This window comes from Oryctolagus cuniculus, chromosome 13, assembly GCF_964237555.1.
Source record: "Oryctolagus cuniculus chromosome 13, mOryCun1.1, whole genome shotgun sequence".
In the NCBI taxonomy this organism is placed as follows: domain Eukaryota; kingdom Metazoa; phylum Chordata; class Mammalia; order Lagomorpha; family Leporidae; genus Oryctolagus; species Oryctolagus cuniculus.
The window spans coordinates 3,534,409-3,549,332 of NC_091444.1; the positions used below are offsets into that span (position 1 = coordinate 3,534,409).

Sequence of the window (14,924 nt, forward strand, 5' to 3'; positions counted from 1 at the left end):
TCCAGGCAGGGGAAAGAATCACCCAGAGTGACTAGAGTGAAGGGTGCTGGCACTCAGAATAACTTCTGTTTCAGCAGCCCGCCTGGAAGAAATCACAATCCACTGGACACTGGGCCCAGTCCTCATGAAGGTCTTGCCTCAGCAGTGGGAAACACGTCCTAGGCTAAGCACTGCTCTGGGCCTGCCTAATACATCACCAAAAGTAGGACTCAAACTATGTCTAATTAACTTTATTAAAATCCTAGAACACAGCTTAAGCAGATTCAAAGGAATACAAAATTACCCAGCACCTAACGGGGCAAAACTCACAATATATGGCACCCAAACAAAATTTAGCTGCAAACAAAGAATAAAGGGTAACAGAGTTTTTAAGTAATTTTTTTCAAAACCATGCTTCAACTTGCATATATGTCCACACTCCAGGTTTATTATGAAACATGAAGAAGCTACAGAAACTCACGATGGTTATGGACTCACATCTAGATTCCTAGTGAGTGTATGCCTTTGTTCCACCTCATTTTCTAACTTCTTCTTTAGATGAGAGATCTCATGTTCGAGTTTTTCAATCTGGTTACTAAGTCTTTGTTTGGTTTCTGTTTCAGATCGCTCTAGTATTCCCTACGGTAAAAGAGAGAGTTTAGTTAAGTTTACCAACAAAGTAAAAGAAGCAATACAAAGATAATTATAAGCTGTAGGGATTTAGGGGATAATAATCCATTTTTCTTTCCTTTTTTTTTTTTTTAATTTATTTGACAGATAGTGTTAGACAGTGAGAGAGAGAGACAGAGAGAAAGGTCTTCCTTCTGTTGGTTCAACCCCCAAATGGCTACTACGGCCAGCGCTGTGCTGATCCGAAGTCAGGAGCAGCCAGCTGCTTCTTTCTGGTCTCCCATGTAAGTGCAGGGCCCAAACCTTGGGCCATCCTCCACTGTCCTCCCAGGCCATAGCAGAGAGCTGGACTGGAAGAGGAGGAACCGGGACTAGAACCCGGCGCCCCTATGGGATGCTGGTGCCACAGGCGGAGGATTAACCAAGTAAGCCATGGCACTGGCCCATAATCCATTTTTCTACATGAACAGTATAAAGTATTAATCAAGAAAATATTTATATAACAGGGAAAAAAAACAAGTTTTAATACTCATTCAGATTTTCAAGTTTTAATGAAAAACAAAACCCAAAATATTAATCTGGAAAAAGTTAAGCTGCATAGGATCTTGTAATTATAGATCTGAATATCAAACTTGCCAATTCCATGATTTCAATCCATTCTCTCTCTCTCTCTTTTTTTAACAGTTATTTATTTTAAAGTCAAACATAGAGACATCTTCATTCCACTGGTTCATTCTCCAGAAGGCTGCAATGGTCAGGGCCAGGACCAGGCCAAAGCCTGGAGCCAGGAACTTTTTCTAGGTCTCCCACATTTGTGACAGGAACCCTAGCATTTGGACTATCTTACATTGCTTTTCTCAGGCCATTAACAGGGAGCTGGGTGGAAAGTGGACCAGTGCTAACATGGGATACCAACGTCACAGGTAGTAGCTCTACCCTCTAGACCACAGGGCTGGTCTCTCAATCCATTCACTTACAGGTTTTTTTTTTTTTTGTAAAAAGATTTATTTGAAAGTCAGAGTTACACAGAGAGAGAAGGAGAAGGAGAAGGAGGCAGGGAGGGGGAGAGGGAGAGGAGCCAGGAGCTGCTTCTGGGTCTCCCATGTGGGTGCAGGGTCCAAGGACTTGGGCATCTTCTGCTGCTTTCCCAGGCCATAGCAGAGAGCTGGATGGAAGTGGAGCAGCCAAGACTCGAGTGAACGCCCATATGGGATGTCGGTAATGCAGGTGGCAGCTTTATCTGCTACACCACAGTGCCGGCCCCACTTGCCGGCCCCACTTAACAGGTTTTTTAAAAAAACCATTAAAATGTCTTAAAAAGCTCCCAAACTCACTGATCATAATGGATGATAAAAGTGACAAAAACACTTTTCAAAGTAAAAAAACTGAGAAAACAAAAGGAACAAACTACCCAAATTCAACTTTTATCAATTTTTTCCCCCACACGATTTTTATTTGGTTACCTGAATTGTCTGCAGATTAGTTAGCAGCAGGTTTTGCCCTCTTTGTTCAGCTAACAGAGACTCTCTTTGCTGGGAAAGACGAACTTCTGATAATTTAAGCATTTCCTTTTCCTTCTTCAAATTTTCTGCTCTTACCTTGAGGCATATACAAGTGAAAGAAAAGAATGCTGGATGACATGGTGCCAAGTTTAGTAATATAGTTACAAATTAAAATGATACCATTATTACTACATTTTTCCTTAATGCTACTTGGAGACTATTTCTTTGTTGTAAGTAAATATAGCTGTTAGTTTTGTGTGCTGAAATATGAAGGAAAATTATTTCAACCACCACAATTACTCATGTTCCACGTTAACAAGAACAGCAAAAAACAAAACAAAACAAAAACCCCACTACAATGACAGTAAAAAACCAAAATTGCAAACCTATGCTACAGCCACACCTACAGCCACACATGCACACTATTAAACAATTCAAGTTTGTGTCCAAATTGGTTTCTAAGTACCTGACTAAAAATGGTGACTGATTTTTTTAAAGTGCCTCCCTCCTTCAACTTCCCAATGGAGGGTGTAATTCAACAAAGGATTCAAATTTACAGTTGATGTATCACATCAATTACTAACCAGAACACTCATGCTTGATATTTATGGCTTATGATGAGTGGGAACAAGATCTAATGGTAAAACAGAGCAGGTAGAGTTAGAAAACTCGGGTTCAAATCTAGCACCGCGGCTCACTAGGCTAATCCTCCACCTATGGCGTCGGCACCCCAGGTTCTAGTCCCGGTCGGTGTGCTGGATTCTGTCCCGGTTGCTCCTCTTCCAGTCCAGCTCTCTGCTGTGGCCTGGGAGTGCAGTGGAGGATGGCCCAAGTGCTTGGGCCCTGCACCCCATGGGAGACCAGGAGGAAGCACCTGGCTCCTGGCTTCGTGATCGGCACAGTGCCGGCTGTGGTGGCCATTTGCGGGGAGTGAACCAATGGAAGGAAGACCTTTCTCTCTGTTTCTCTCTCACTGTCTGTAACTCTCTCTCTCACTGTCTACCTCTGTTTGGTAAAAAAACAAAACAAAACAAAACAAAACAAAACAAAACTTGGGTTCAAGAACCAACCTATTCATCTCTTTTGAGTGATTGAAAATGGGCAGATTACTTATTAATTTAAGTCGATTTCTCACACATTAAATGTGGAACAATCACACTGAGCTCAAAAGCAGTAAAAAAAAATGAGAGGGGAACTTTTTAAAAAAGTAAAACACTATATAAAAAGTTTATCATCACTGAATTTAGTATTTAATTCAAAGCATTGTTAATTTCAGATAGACATTTACATTCAAATTAAAATTCAGAAATCTAATTTAAGCTAATGTGAATATTCTCTTATTGGACATGGGCAAAAATGGATAAGTACCAGTTGATATTACAGCCCAATGGTTTCAGTTTAATTCTGAAATGGAAGCCTTGTAAAGAAATCTTATTATTTTTTCCCTCTTCAATTGTTTTTTTAAAATTGTGTTCAAATTTAAGCTTATATTTCAATTCCATTTTCCCATGAAATTTATTTATTTATTTGAAAGGTAGAACGTCAGAGAGGGGGAGATAGAGATTTGCCATCTGCTAAATCACTGTCAAACAAACGGTCACGCAGTCAAGGGTATGACAGGCCAAAGCCAGGAGCCTCAAACTCCTGTGGTTACAGGGGCCCAAGTACTTGGGCCACCTTCTGCTGTCTTCCCAGGAAGCCCAGCAGAGCTGGACTGGAAGCAGAGCAGCTCAGACTCCAATGTGTGCTCTGATACGGGATTATGGTGTTGCTTAACCTGTTGCACCACAACACTGCTACCACTCTTCAATCTTAAGAGAATTGAAGACCCACCCATTAATGAATAGCTAGCTAGCTATATGCAAACTATGTAATCAAAGACAAAGCTCTCAAATATCTAAGTCATATCAATCAGTAATCTCAAAGTAATAATTAAAATGTAAACTGCAATTTATAATGCAGGAGGAATACTGATCTCACTTCTGCAACAGCGAGCTTTTCATTTGCTCCTCTCAAGTCTTGAGTCATCGTATTGATGATCTGCTCCTGCTTTTGAGTTGTTGCAGTGAGTTTTTGATTTCTCTCATGGAGGGATGTTATTTCTCGACGATATCCTTCAACATTATCTTGTAGCATTTCATAACTTACATAAAAGAAAGAGAATTCAATAAACAACTGAAATACTATATATAGTGTCCAGGTTACTAAAGAATTTTGTAACAGCTTAATTTTACATTATTTAATAATATGAAAAACTGGCCTCTATCATAACCTAAATCCTTCACCCCTCCCCCCCAAATTTAGCAGTTAAATTCAAGTTCTAAAGAAACATGTAGTTCACAATAATTTTTAATCTTATTCATTTTTTAATCATATTTAAAGAAGTACCAATACAATATTGAGAGATCACATCACAGCACGCCTCCTCGAACACACACATAATGCAGGTTATAATTTAAGATACTCATGTATAGTTTGAGATTGCTAAACCTCTTCCCCTCCTTAATCCTTTATCTTGTTTTCTTGGATGCTCCAATTCAAGTGTTCAACTATTAGACAGGGGTAACTGCTATTTCCTTACAAAAAACAAATTTATCATGTTCCATAAAAAAATAAATGCTAAATTAACAATGAATCTTGTAGCAGACAACCACAGTAAACCATAGTAAAATGACTGAGAAACTAAATTTTCCTATAATTACTGGCACTTGGCATCTCTCTCACCTAGAACAAAGAATGGATAAAAGATGTTGCTACTTCTCTCTCATCCTCTGGGGCACCAAAGAATGAAGTCCAACTGTAACAAGTCTCTATGTCTCAAGAAGGAAAGCCAGGAACATCTCTCACATGGACTTCAACCCACTAAAAAGCACCTCAGCACTGCGTAGGAGAATCATTAAACAACACTGAAACTCAGCCTGGAACACAACCCTCGAAATCACACCACTGAATGTTAATCCTTGGATTTGACTGATTTGAATGCTGATATATACAGATATATGTAACACTTGGGCCTTACTAATTTTTCAACAAAAGGAAATTTACCGTTTAGAAGCAAAATCTAGCTGGGTAGAAATTTTGGTGTTTTGTGATCGCAAATCTGTAACTTGTTCTTGAAGTTTCTCAAGTTGTTCATTTTGTACTTTCTCATTATCTGCTTTTTCTTTTTTGTAGTTCTCAAAAATTTCCTGCAACTAAATATTAGAGATTAGAGGACACTTTTCTCTAAAAACTCAATCCAATCTGTGATCCCTAACAGATATGATCTTACCTGTTTGAGAGCAGCCTTGGCTTCTATAGCCTCTGTTGATTCAATAACAGGCCCAGGAGCAGGAGTAGAAACAGTCTGTGAGGTGCTTGACCGTTTCGGAGTGGACATGAGAGAAATATCTTCCAAACTGGAAGCTTTGGGAAAGTAAAAAGACTCATCAAATGCTTGCAGGCACTCCTGAGTCAGCAGTAATCTGATATTCCCTTGTAAACACACTATTACCAAGTTAACAGGCTCTACTAAAAGAAATCGTAAGGTTAGAGAAGTTTTGAAGCAAAGCCTATTAAGCAATATATTGTTTTTGATTTATGATTAGAAATAACAGATTAAATGTTTAAATGTAATCAAACACTGGAACTCATTAATTCCAAGATGTACATTTTTCTAAAGTCAGCTTTTGTTCTTCCTTAGTAATATACAAAATAATGGTGCTCAGAACTGGAGACATGTTCGAATGAATAATGGGAGGCAGTGAAATCTGAAGCTTCCAGCATCAGTGTGCTTACTTATTGCTTATATTGCAAAACCCATTCCCTAAAATATGTTTCTGAAATGCCCCCTTAAAACAACATAGAAAACCCACCTTGTAAAGGAATGACAACTCCTGTTGTCTGCGACAATAAAATACGGTACATGTCTCGCTGACGAACTATGGAATCGACCAGCTGCATCTGATGCTGTCGCGACTCGCGGAGCTGCTCCAGCTCCGTGAGGGAGCTCTCAAGTCTGAGCTGAAGCTCAGTGATCCTGTGGGAAAGCAGCCATCGTTCAGCTGCAAGACTGCACTGAGAGGATGCGTGATTTCTACCATGAATTACCTCAGCAACGTCTACCCCCCAGCACACTATTTCTGTCAATTCACGCCTCCTTTTGTCTCCTACTGCTAATATTTTAAGCACTCTGTAATTCCCAAAACTCACAGATTCATCGCTGTAATCTCAAAAATGTGTTTGCAAAAATTGTACCAATTCCACTGAGCTCTTTCTTGCTTTCACAGTATTTCTCCAACTCTAGCATCATACAAATTTTTCGAAAAACTCTTCATTCTGCTTAATTGCTACCTATTCTCTCCAAGATACCTGGTCTGTTCTTTGAAATTTAGGTTGTGTCCTCTACCTCAATGTTCCCACAGAAAAAATTATCTACTTATGCATCCATTTTATTGCCTATTACCCCTATCTTTTATATCTCATAAATTGAGGGTCCTATGAACAAAATTATCATTTTTGTATTGCTGCTCAATCTCCCCCTTCCCTCCCAAATCACTGTTATTGCTGAAGGTACTTCTGGGGGCACATAAGAAGCTTCAATAGAAGTCTGTTAGGAAACTGAAGTAGACAGTGGCTCACTTGGATGACGTAGTTTCTTGTTCTTCTCTTTCTCTGGTTTCCCCAAGTTCCCTAAGAGCCACTAAGAGCCGCTGGTTTTGCTGCTGGAGCTCTTCAATGTTTCTGTAGGACACCAGGTGCTGTGATATCACTTCTGATGAACTGCTTATGTCAGCAGAACTCACTTCCTCATCACGGATCACATGGTTGCCCCTTGCTTCTTCAAGTTCCATCAGAAGCACTCTAATCTAAAAACAAAGTATAATATGTTACTAATAATATCAGGGTTTGATTCTGGAAATACTTAGGTTATTTTTACGTACATATTGAAGGCAGTTATCTATTAAAACGCACCCAAATTACAACAAAAGAAACACAGTTCCCCATCTGTAAAACAATGATTAAGTAAGCTTCACAGATACACAGTGCAATTTATGTGTGTACTATAATGAATGGCAAAGGGAGACCAGGAGGATATAGCTGCAAACAAAAGCGTGCACATAATGCCACTCGTGGGACATTTTTATGTATGTGTACTGAATATACACATACACAAAAAACTGAGTAAAACCTGAGGATGAGATCTATTTACTGATGTGCTCATCTGAAAATAAAACAAGTGGCAGGGTAGTTTACATCACATGATTGTTATTTCTGGAAAAAAAAATCAACATATGTTTACATATGTCACATGTGTTTGTAGATGTAAAGAGGAAGAGAAAGAATATACAAGTCTCTTAATACTGGTTACCCTCTAAGATTTGGGGGCTAGAGAGAAGGAACTTAACACAACTTTTATTTATCATTGAACTGCTTGTTCTCTTATCCCAATGTATACCTAAAATTTGAAAATTCATCAAATACTTCAAAAAAACTGCTAGAAAACGAAACAAAATCAAACCAAATCAATGACTAGGCTATAACTCTACCAGAGTAGTATTTCTAATTGATTAGAATTTCTTATGTGGTTGTAGTTCTGTTTTGGCTACCTTAAAAGGGACTGAAATGTTACTGGGCAACCAAATAAAAAAAAAAAAAACAGGAAAAGAAACAAAAATGTCTAACCTGCTGTGAAAGATCTTTTACTTGTATTTCCATTCTTTGATTGTCTCTTTCAAGTACAGATGAATGTTTATTGGCCTTATCAGTATCCTCCTGCAATCGTTGAATCTCCTATAAAACGTAATGTCAAGTGTCAATTCTGTACTTTCTTCTAGGACTTACATAGATAACAGATACGTCACACTCAAAACTACAGTAATCAAGTTATAAACTAAAAACACTGTGGTATCTAAAGTAAAAATTCTTTACAAATATGAACATATTATTTATTATTGTGAATACTGATCATTATAAATTTATCACTACATGATAACGGGGAGGTTGCAATCCTCCATCAGATTCACTGTCAACTACAATCTTAGAAGCCACACCGAATCCAGTGTATTACCAAACAATGTCATACAAATTCTCTTAAAAGCTGTTATAAGACAAAATCAAAGGACTACATTGAGATAACTATTATTACAATGACAACATGGAAATAAACATCAAAAGTAAAATATTTTAAGATTCAAAAAAGACTTACTTAAAAATGCATCAGTAATTAATGCTAAAGAAGTAACAGTCAATGTACAAGGCTGCTAAATGGTGACAGAGGCTATGCAGTGTTTTGCAAAGTTGTGCTACACCACACTACAGGTGTACAGTTTTACAGAGCCTGCTACATACACAAAGAATTAAAACTTTGAAATCTTACATCTTTGTATCAAATTCATCCAATTTTATTTCTTAATGTATTTTCAATGATAATGTTTTAAATATTATTCAAAGTATTGCTGCTGGTGTTTCAAGTACCTCTGAGCACAATGAACACTCTACAGGTATGCATAAACTGATTTTAGTAAGAACAGATATGTGACAGAAATCAAGTAGGTAACCATTCATGAAAGATGGCAATGATACAACTCTGCTGGGGTTAAAACAAGATTCCGATGACAAAGCAATCTGGTTATAAAACTGTTAGAACTTTACAAATTAACATTATAGAATCTAGACTGGAAGACAGCATGAAGTGTAATGGGCAGAAAATTCAGCTCTAAGATGCAGAATTATGTCTGAATTCTTTAGTAGTTAGAATTTTTATTACTGTTACTGTACACTAAAGAATGGTTGCCGTTACCTAACTTGAGGCACCCAACTCACTATTCTGCTTCAGAAAACCCAAACTCCAGGACAAACTCACTCTCTCTCTATATAGTGAGACTCTGAAGATTGGACAGCTCAGCAAACCATCTGGGCTGCAGGCTGATTCAGGGGAGGAAGTCATTAGCTACAGTATCTGTGTATTTCAATTAAATTGCACTATCAGCAGAGATTTAATTTTGAATTTCGGACATAATTTATTTAGATTCTTATCCCAAAAGACAAAGAAACTTATCATTTTAGAATAGTGGATATCGGCCAGCGCCGCGGCTCAATAGGCTAATCCTCCACCTAGCGGCACCGGCACACCGGGTTCTAGTCCTGGTCGGGGCGCCGGATTCTGTCCTGGTTGCCCATCTTCCAGGCCAGCCCTCTGCTATGGCCCGGGAAGGCAGTGGAGGATGGCCCAAGTGCTTGGGCCCTGCACCCCATGGAGACCAGGAGAAGCACCTGGCTCCTGCCTTTGGATCAGCGCGTTGCGCCGGCTGCAGCGCACCAGCCATGGCGGCCATTGGAGGGTGAACCAACGGCAAAAGGAAGACCTTTCTCTATGTCTGTCTCTCTCACTATCCACTCTGCCTGTCCAAAAAAAAAAAAAAAAAAAAAAAAAAAGAATAGTGGATACCAATTCATAGTTAAATTTCTTCAAGAAAATTTGTTTGATAAACTTTGAAAGGTTTTCTATTCTTTTTTTTTTTTTTTTTTTTTGACAGGCAGAGTGGACAGTGAGAAAGGGAGGTAGAGAGAAAGGTCTTCCTTTTCCATTGGTTCACCCCACAATGGCCGCTGCGGGCAGCGCACTGCGGCTGGCACACCACGCTGATCCGAAGCTAGGAGCCAGGCGCTTCTCCTGGTCTCCCATGCGGGTGCAGGGCCCAAGCACTTGGGCCATCCTCCACTGCACTCCCAGGCCATAGCAGAGAGCTGGACTGGAAGAGGAGCGACTGGGACAGAATCTGGCGCTCCAACTGGGACTAGAACCTGGTGTGCCAGCGCCGCAGGTGGAGGATTAGCCTAGTGAGCCGCGGTGCAGGCGAAAGGTTTTCTAAATATATTAATAGTTGTACCCTAAAAGCAAAATATTTAGGTATAAACACTATTTAATCACTATTAAAAAACAATTTTCAAAGAAAAACAATATTCCCAAATTTCCCTGATACCTTCAATACATAAAGGAGCAGTAACAAAATAATGTCTATTGGATATGCGAAATTGTAAAATGGTTTAAAAAACCAACTCTTTACCTGTGTCAGAAAACATCATTTTAGACAGATAATCACAACTGTCTGTCCAAGAATACTAAATAAAGCGAGGAGAGTTCTATTACTGAGATTTGAAGAGAAGATTTGGCTATTATCCTCTACCACAGGTTCCTGAAGAAAACATACCAAGCGCTTAAGGAAATGCAAAAGGCTGTCACAATCTTAGCTGAACAAAGGCAGAACATTCTGTGATTAAATGTTGAATGTAATGGGAAGTATCAAACTGTAATTACTAATTAGTAATTAATAATCACTGAGAGCGATTTAGCCTTATCTGACTCAAACACCTTAAGAACTACCCAATGAATGATCTTTTATTTGTGTCTTCCTCATAGCTGAAATCAAGGAATGGAACCAACCTTCATAGCTTGTTCAAGCTTAACAGATAAACTTGCCACAGCCTTCTGTGCACGTTCATACTCCTCACGCTGGCGTTTCAAAATTGGTGCTTTAGCTTCAACTTCCTTCACTATTTCATCTAGATACTTATTAATTCTTTTGTTTTCTAGTTTCTCCAAAAGCAACTGATCTTGAGCTTCCACGTAAGCATTATACAGCTGAAAGTAGAAGAGGGGTCATTTCAATCTGAAACCTAACAGAAGTCTGTAGTTTACTGAATTTCTTAATATTCTTTAGCATTTACACAGGAGGGGAAATGCTTGCTACATGTTATACAGAATTAGGAATGAACAAAAGCCCTTCCCAGAATAATCAATCCATCACCAGATTATTTTAAATGTCATTTTGGGGGAGAAATTATGTTTCAGAGAGATTTGAGTACTTTTCTAATAAGCTCTAATATGATTTTTACCTCAGTTAATTTCATGCCAGGTTTCACTATCTTAGCTACGGCTGCTGCAGTAGGAGACATGGCTGCAAGCTCTTCTTCAGACAGTATAGCTCCTGTGTGAATACATACAAATAAAACTATTACAGTTTTCTAAACTCCATGCTAAAGGTATTTATAGCTGAAGCTTCTGTAAGAATAAATTCGTATGCTATAACTTAATGGAGTTTCCTATCACAGCATGATAAATATTGTGAAACAAAATGTCTAAAATACAAGGAATTTCTAGTATTTCAAGATATTAAAAATCAACTGTCAGTCATACCTTTACGTTTTGTGGCAGACAGGAGGTCATTTGCATTTTCCAGTTCCTTCTCCAATTTCCCTATTTTCTCAAGCAGTTCTTTTTCCATTTGATCTTTAGATTCCTCCACCTCTAGAAGATGATCTTGTATTGCTTTGTTGGCTAAAATATTATTAAAGACAGAATATCCAGTTACTACACTGCAGTTTATAAATCCTAGCAGAATGGCCTTTTTCTCTTGCTCACAGACAAAACTGATTTCCAGAGATGCTGCACCTGAGAGTTGTTTTCTACTGAGAGCTCTTCCTTCACTAGTAATTTTTGAAATGTGCTGGCCTGGTGAGTATTTTCTGTTGAGTTTTTCTTTTTGGTATCTCTTATCTACCATATAAATAAGGAAACTCAAATGGTAAAAAAGTGGCTCTAAGCACACCTTTGATTTCAACCTTGATTTAGTCTGTATAAGACTAAAAATACTGGTGGGGTCGGCACCGAGGCATAGTGGGTAAAGCTGCTGCCTGCAGTGCTGGCATCCCATATGCCACTGGTTCAAGTCCCAGCTGCTCCACTTCCGATCCAGCTCTCTGCTGTGGCCTGGGATGGCAGTAGAGGATGGCAAAGTCCTTGGGCCCCTGCACCCATTGTGTGGGAGACCCAGAAGCTCCCAGCTCCTGGCTTAGGATCGGCACACGTCTGGTCATTGTGGCCGTCTGGTGAGTGAACCAGCGGATGGAAGATTTCTCTTTCTCTTTGCCTCTCAAATAAATAAATAAATCTTTAAAACAAAAAAATACTATTGGCTGTCCACATCCATGGGTTCTGCATTTGTGTATTCAATCAACTGGACAGAAAATATTCAGACAAAAAAGTTGGGTTTGTACAGAACATGCACAGACTTTGTTATCATTTCCTAAACCAAACAGTTCAACAACTACTTACATAGCATTTACACTGTGTTAAATTAATCTATAGAGATGATTTACAGTATATGGGACAATGTGTATAACTTATATGTAAACACTATGCCAATTTACATAAGGGATTTGAGTATCCTCAAGTTTCAATATCCTTCAGGGTCCCTGGAACCAATGAATTCCCTGTGGGCATCATGGGACAACTGTAAATCTACTACACTAAAGCAGAGGAAGATTTCAGAAAAAGACTTCACAATATTCTAGTGACAACTTAGAAAGGGTGGCTTATTTATGGAGCTGACAGTACACAATTATAAATTTGCATGTACTCTGCAAAATAAATGTATTAAAAATGGAATTTTTATCATTAGAAATCAGGAAATTATAGCTATTGGGTGAAATAAGTAGGAAAACTGTTACTTATATCTTAAAATATGATGTCTGATTAAAGTACAATTCTCAGTTCCTTAATCCAAGGGATCTTTATTCCAAATTTTGTCCCTCATAAAATTAAACTTCTAAATCCAACAATCTGTCCAAAGGGAATCAAAAATTATATTTTTTCCCCTTAAGGTTCGTGTATTTATTTGAATGGTAGAGTTAGAAAAGGAGTGCGAGATCTTCCATCCACTTTTTCACTTCCCATATGACTGCAATGACTGGGGCTGGACCAGGCCATAGCTAAGAGTCAGGAGCCAGATCCAGGTCTGCCACGTGGGTGGCAGAGGCCCAAGCTTTTGTGTCATCTGCTGCTGCTTTCCTAGGCCATTAGCAGGGAACGAGACTGGAAGTGCAGCAGCTAAGACTCTAACAGGCACTCATATGAGATGCTGTCTTTGCAGGCAGAGGTTTAACTTGCTGCACCACAGCACCGGCCCCAAGAAGATATTAACCTCTATTTACAACCAAAACAGTCTTCCTGTAAAAAAAACACTCACCTTCTCCCGCTTCTTTCAAAAGTTTGTGCAGTTCATCTACCGCACGGGTTAGTTCATTGCTCTTTGCTTCTGAGTCATCAGCAGCACTCTAAACATTAATGTGAAAAAGTTAGCTGACAGCCATTAATGTAACATTAGGATTCCAACATATGTGGTAAGATATTTACCTTGTATAGGTTAGAGAGTTTTATGTGAGCATTTAATTCATTGTGGAATTTCTCTTCCATGCTGGCCTGTTGTTCCTTGGCCTGGAAAAAACCACCACCAAAAAACAAAACAGAAAGAAACCCAATTTAGTAGTCTAGTTTGAACTGAATTTTGCATTGTTACCTAATGTCAAGATTCAAAAAATTCATTTTTTGTGAAGAGAATGACTAAAATAAAAATCAGTTTTCATGATGAAAATGAATTACTATAAAATGTTACTGATATTTTTATCTTAAAGTTTAGCAGTTAATTATACACACACACATACACATATATATGATTTTAGCCAAACTACAACATATAGAAGACTTCTGGTAGCTATGTAGTTCTAGGGCTAGATTATAACACAGCATGATTTTGTGAACTAATAGTGTCCTAAGTGCATTAACACTTCAGTAACATGAATAAATCACAAAACACTCATCTGTACCTCTTTCGATTTGGTCAACAGATCTTCCACATGCTTTTGGAGATGCTCATTTGATGTTTTCAAGCCATTCATCTGTTCTTCCAGCCTGGAAACCTAGAAACAAAAAGGGGGTGGAGGTGGAGTGGTTATCATATCGACTGACATTAATCTGATACAAAGTTTACACTGTTAAGAAAACACAAAATAATCTTCCTACCCCAAAAAGTAATTTACAAAAAATCTACATATTTAAGAAAATGAAAATAGCTCATGGAACATCGTGTTTAGATTTAGCTTTTAAACACTCAGTATTTCTTAGAGATGCTAACTTAGGATAGATACACTATAGTAGACTGTGTCAGGAGTCATCAAAAGATGACCTTAGAATTCTTTATATAAAGCAATGTAGCTCCCTTACAACAAATTTAATCAGTTCTATCTTCCATTTCAACCACTGATTTTACCACCACTGAATACACATCTAAAAAACACCACTGAACACAAAACTAAAAAACAAACCCAAGTTATATTCAACATTAAGACAGACTCTATTTTATTAAATTTACCTCCTCTTTTTTATTTTCAAGATTACACTTAAGCTCTAGAATCTCATTTCCTTTTTCTCTTCCAAGAGCCAGAAGTTCATCAGTTTTGGTTTTCAACTCTGTATTTAGCCATGTATTCTGATTATGTAGCAATTCCTTTTCTTGCTCCAAGCGCTTTTCCCGATACTAAAGAAATCCAAGAAAGTGTTATGAAGATAGCATACAGTTATTCAAAAATTGTCTGGAGGGGTGGGCATTTAGCCTAGCAGTTAAGATGTGTGTATTTCCCATCAGAGTGTGAGTCTGACTCTGGTCTCTGTTGCCAGCTTCCTACTAATGCAGACATGGGAGGCTGTAGTGATGGCTCAAGAAATTGGTACCTGCCATACATGTGGAAGACCTGGACTACATTTACGGTTTTGGCAGTGCCTAGCATTGGCTACTGTGGCATTTGGAAAATGAAGCAGCAGAGAGATGGAAGCTTGCTTCTTGCAAATAAAAATGAGTATGTTTTTTAAGATTGTAGGTAAGGGACAGAAGCATATTTTTAATTTTAAAACAGAAATATGTATCATAAAGAACTACAACAGACTTGAATTAAAAAAAAAAAAAAAAAGTTAAATTAAAACTGTCCTAGGCCGGC

At 38.3% G+C, this 14,924-nt stretch overlaps 1 protein-coding gene across 9 annotated transcripts in view; it reads right to left on the reverse strand.

Moving 5' to 3' along the window:
• TPR (translocated promoter region, nuclear basket protein) overlaps nucleotides 1-14,924 on the reverse strand; it is a 66,064-nt gene that overhangs the window by 41,945 nt on the left and 9,195 nt on the right. For all 9 annotated transcript variants that reach the window (XR_011381812.1, XR_011381814.1, XR_011381813.1 and 6 more), the window contains 15 exons: nucleotides 14,303-14,467; nucleotides 13,758-13,850; nucleotides 13,288-13,368; nucleotides 13,121-13,208; nucleotides 11,290-11,430; nucleotides 10,989-11,080; nucleotides 10,537-10,734; nucleotides 7,776-7,883; nucleotides 6,732-6,958; nucleotides 5,966-6,129; nucleotides 5,383-5,516; nucleotides 5,157-5,305; nucleotides 4,092-4,254; nucleotides 2,073-2,207; nucleotides 478-618 (listed from right to left, as the gene is read on the reverse strand). Coding sequence is in view for 6 of the 9 variants with exons in the window: in XM_070056234.1 (XP_069912335.1) it covers nucleotides 478-618; nucleotides 2,073-2,207; nucleotides 4,092-4,254; nucleotides 5,157-5,305; nucleotides 5,383-5,516; nucleotides 5,966-6,129; nucleotides 6,732-6,958; nucleotides 7,776-7,883; nucleotides 10,537-10,734; nucleotides 10,989-11,080; nucleotides 11,290-11,430; nucleotides 13,121-13,208; nucleotides 13,288-13,368; nucleotides 13,758-13,850; nucleotides 14,303-14,467 (2,079 nt within the window). In the remaining 3 variants the exon portion in view is untranslated. The remainder of the gene's footprint in view (nucleotides 1-477; nucleotides 619-2,072; nucleotides 2,208-4,091; nucleotides 4,255-5,156; nucleotides 5,306-5,382; nucleotides 5,517-5,965; nucleotides 6,130-6,731; nucleotides 6,959-7,775; nucleotides 7,884-10,536; nucleotides 10,735-10,988; nucleotides 11,081-11,289; nucleotides 11,431-13,120; nucleotides 13,209-13,287; nucleotides 13,369-13,757; nucleotides 13,851-14,302; nucleotides 14,468-14,924) is intronic.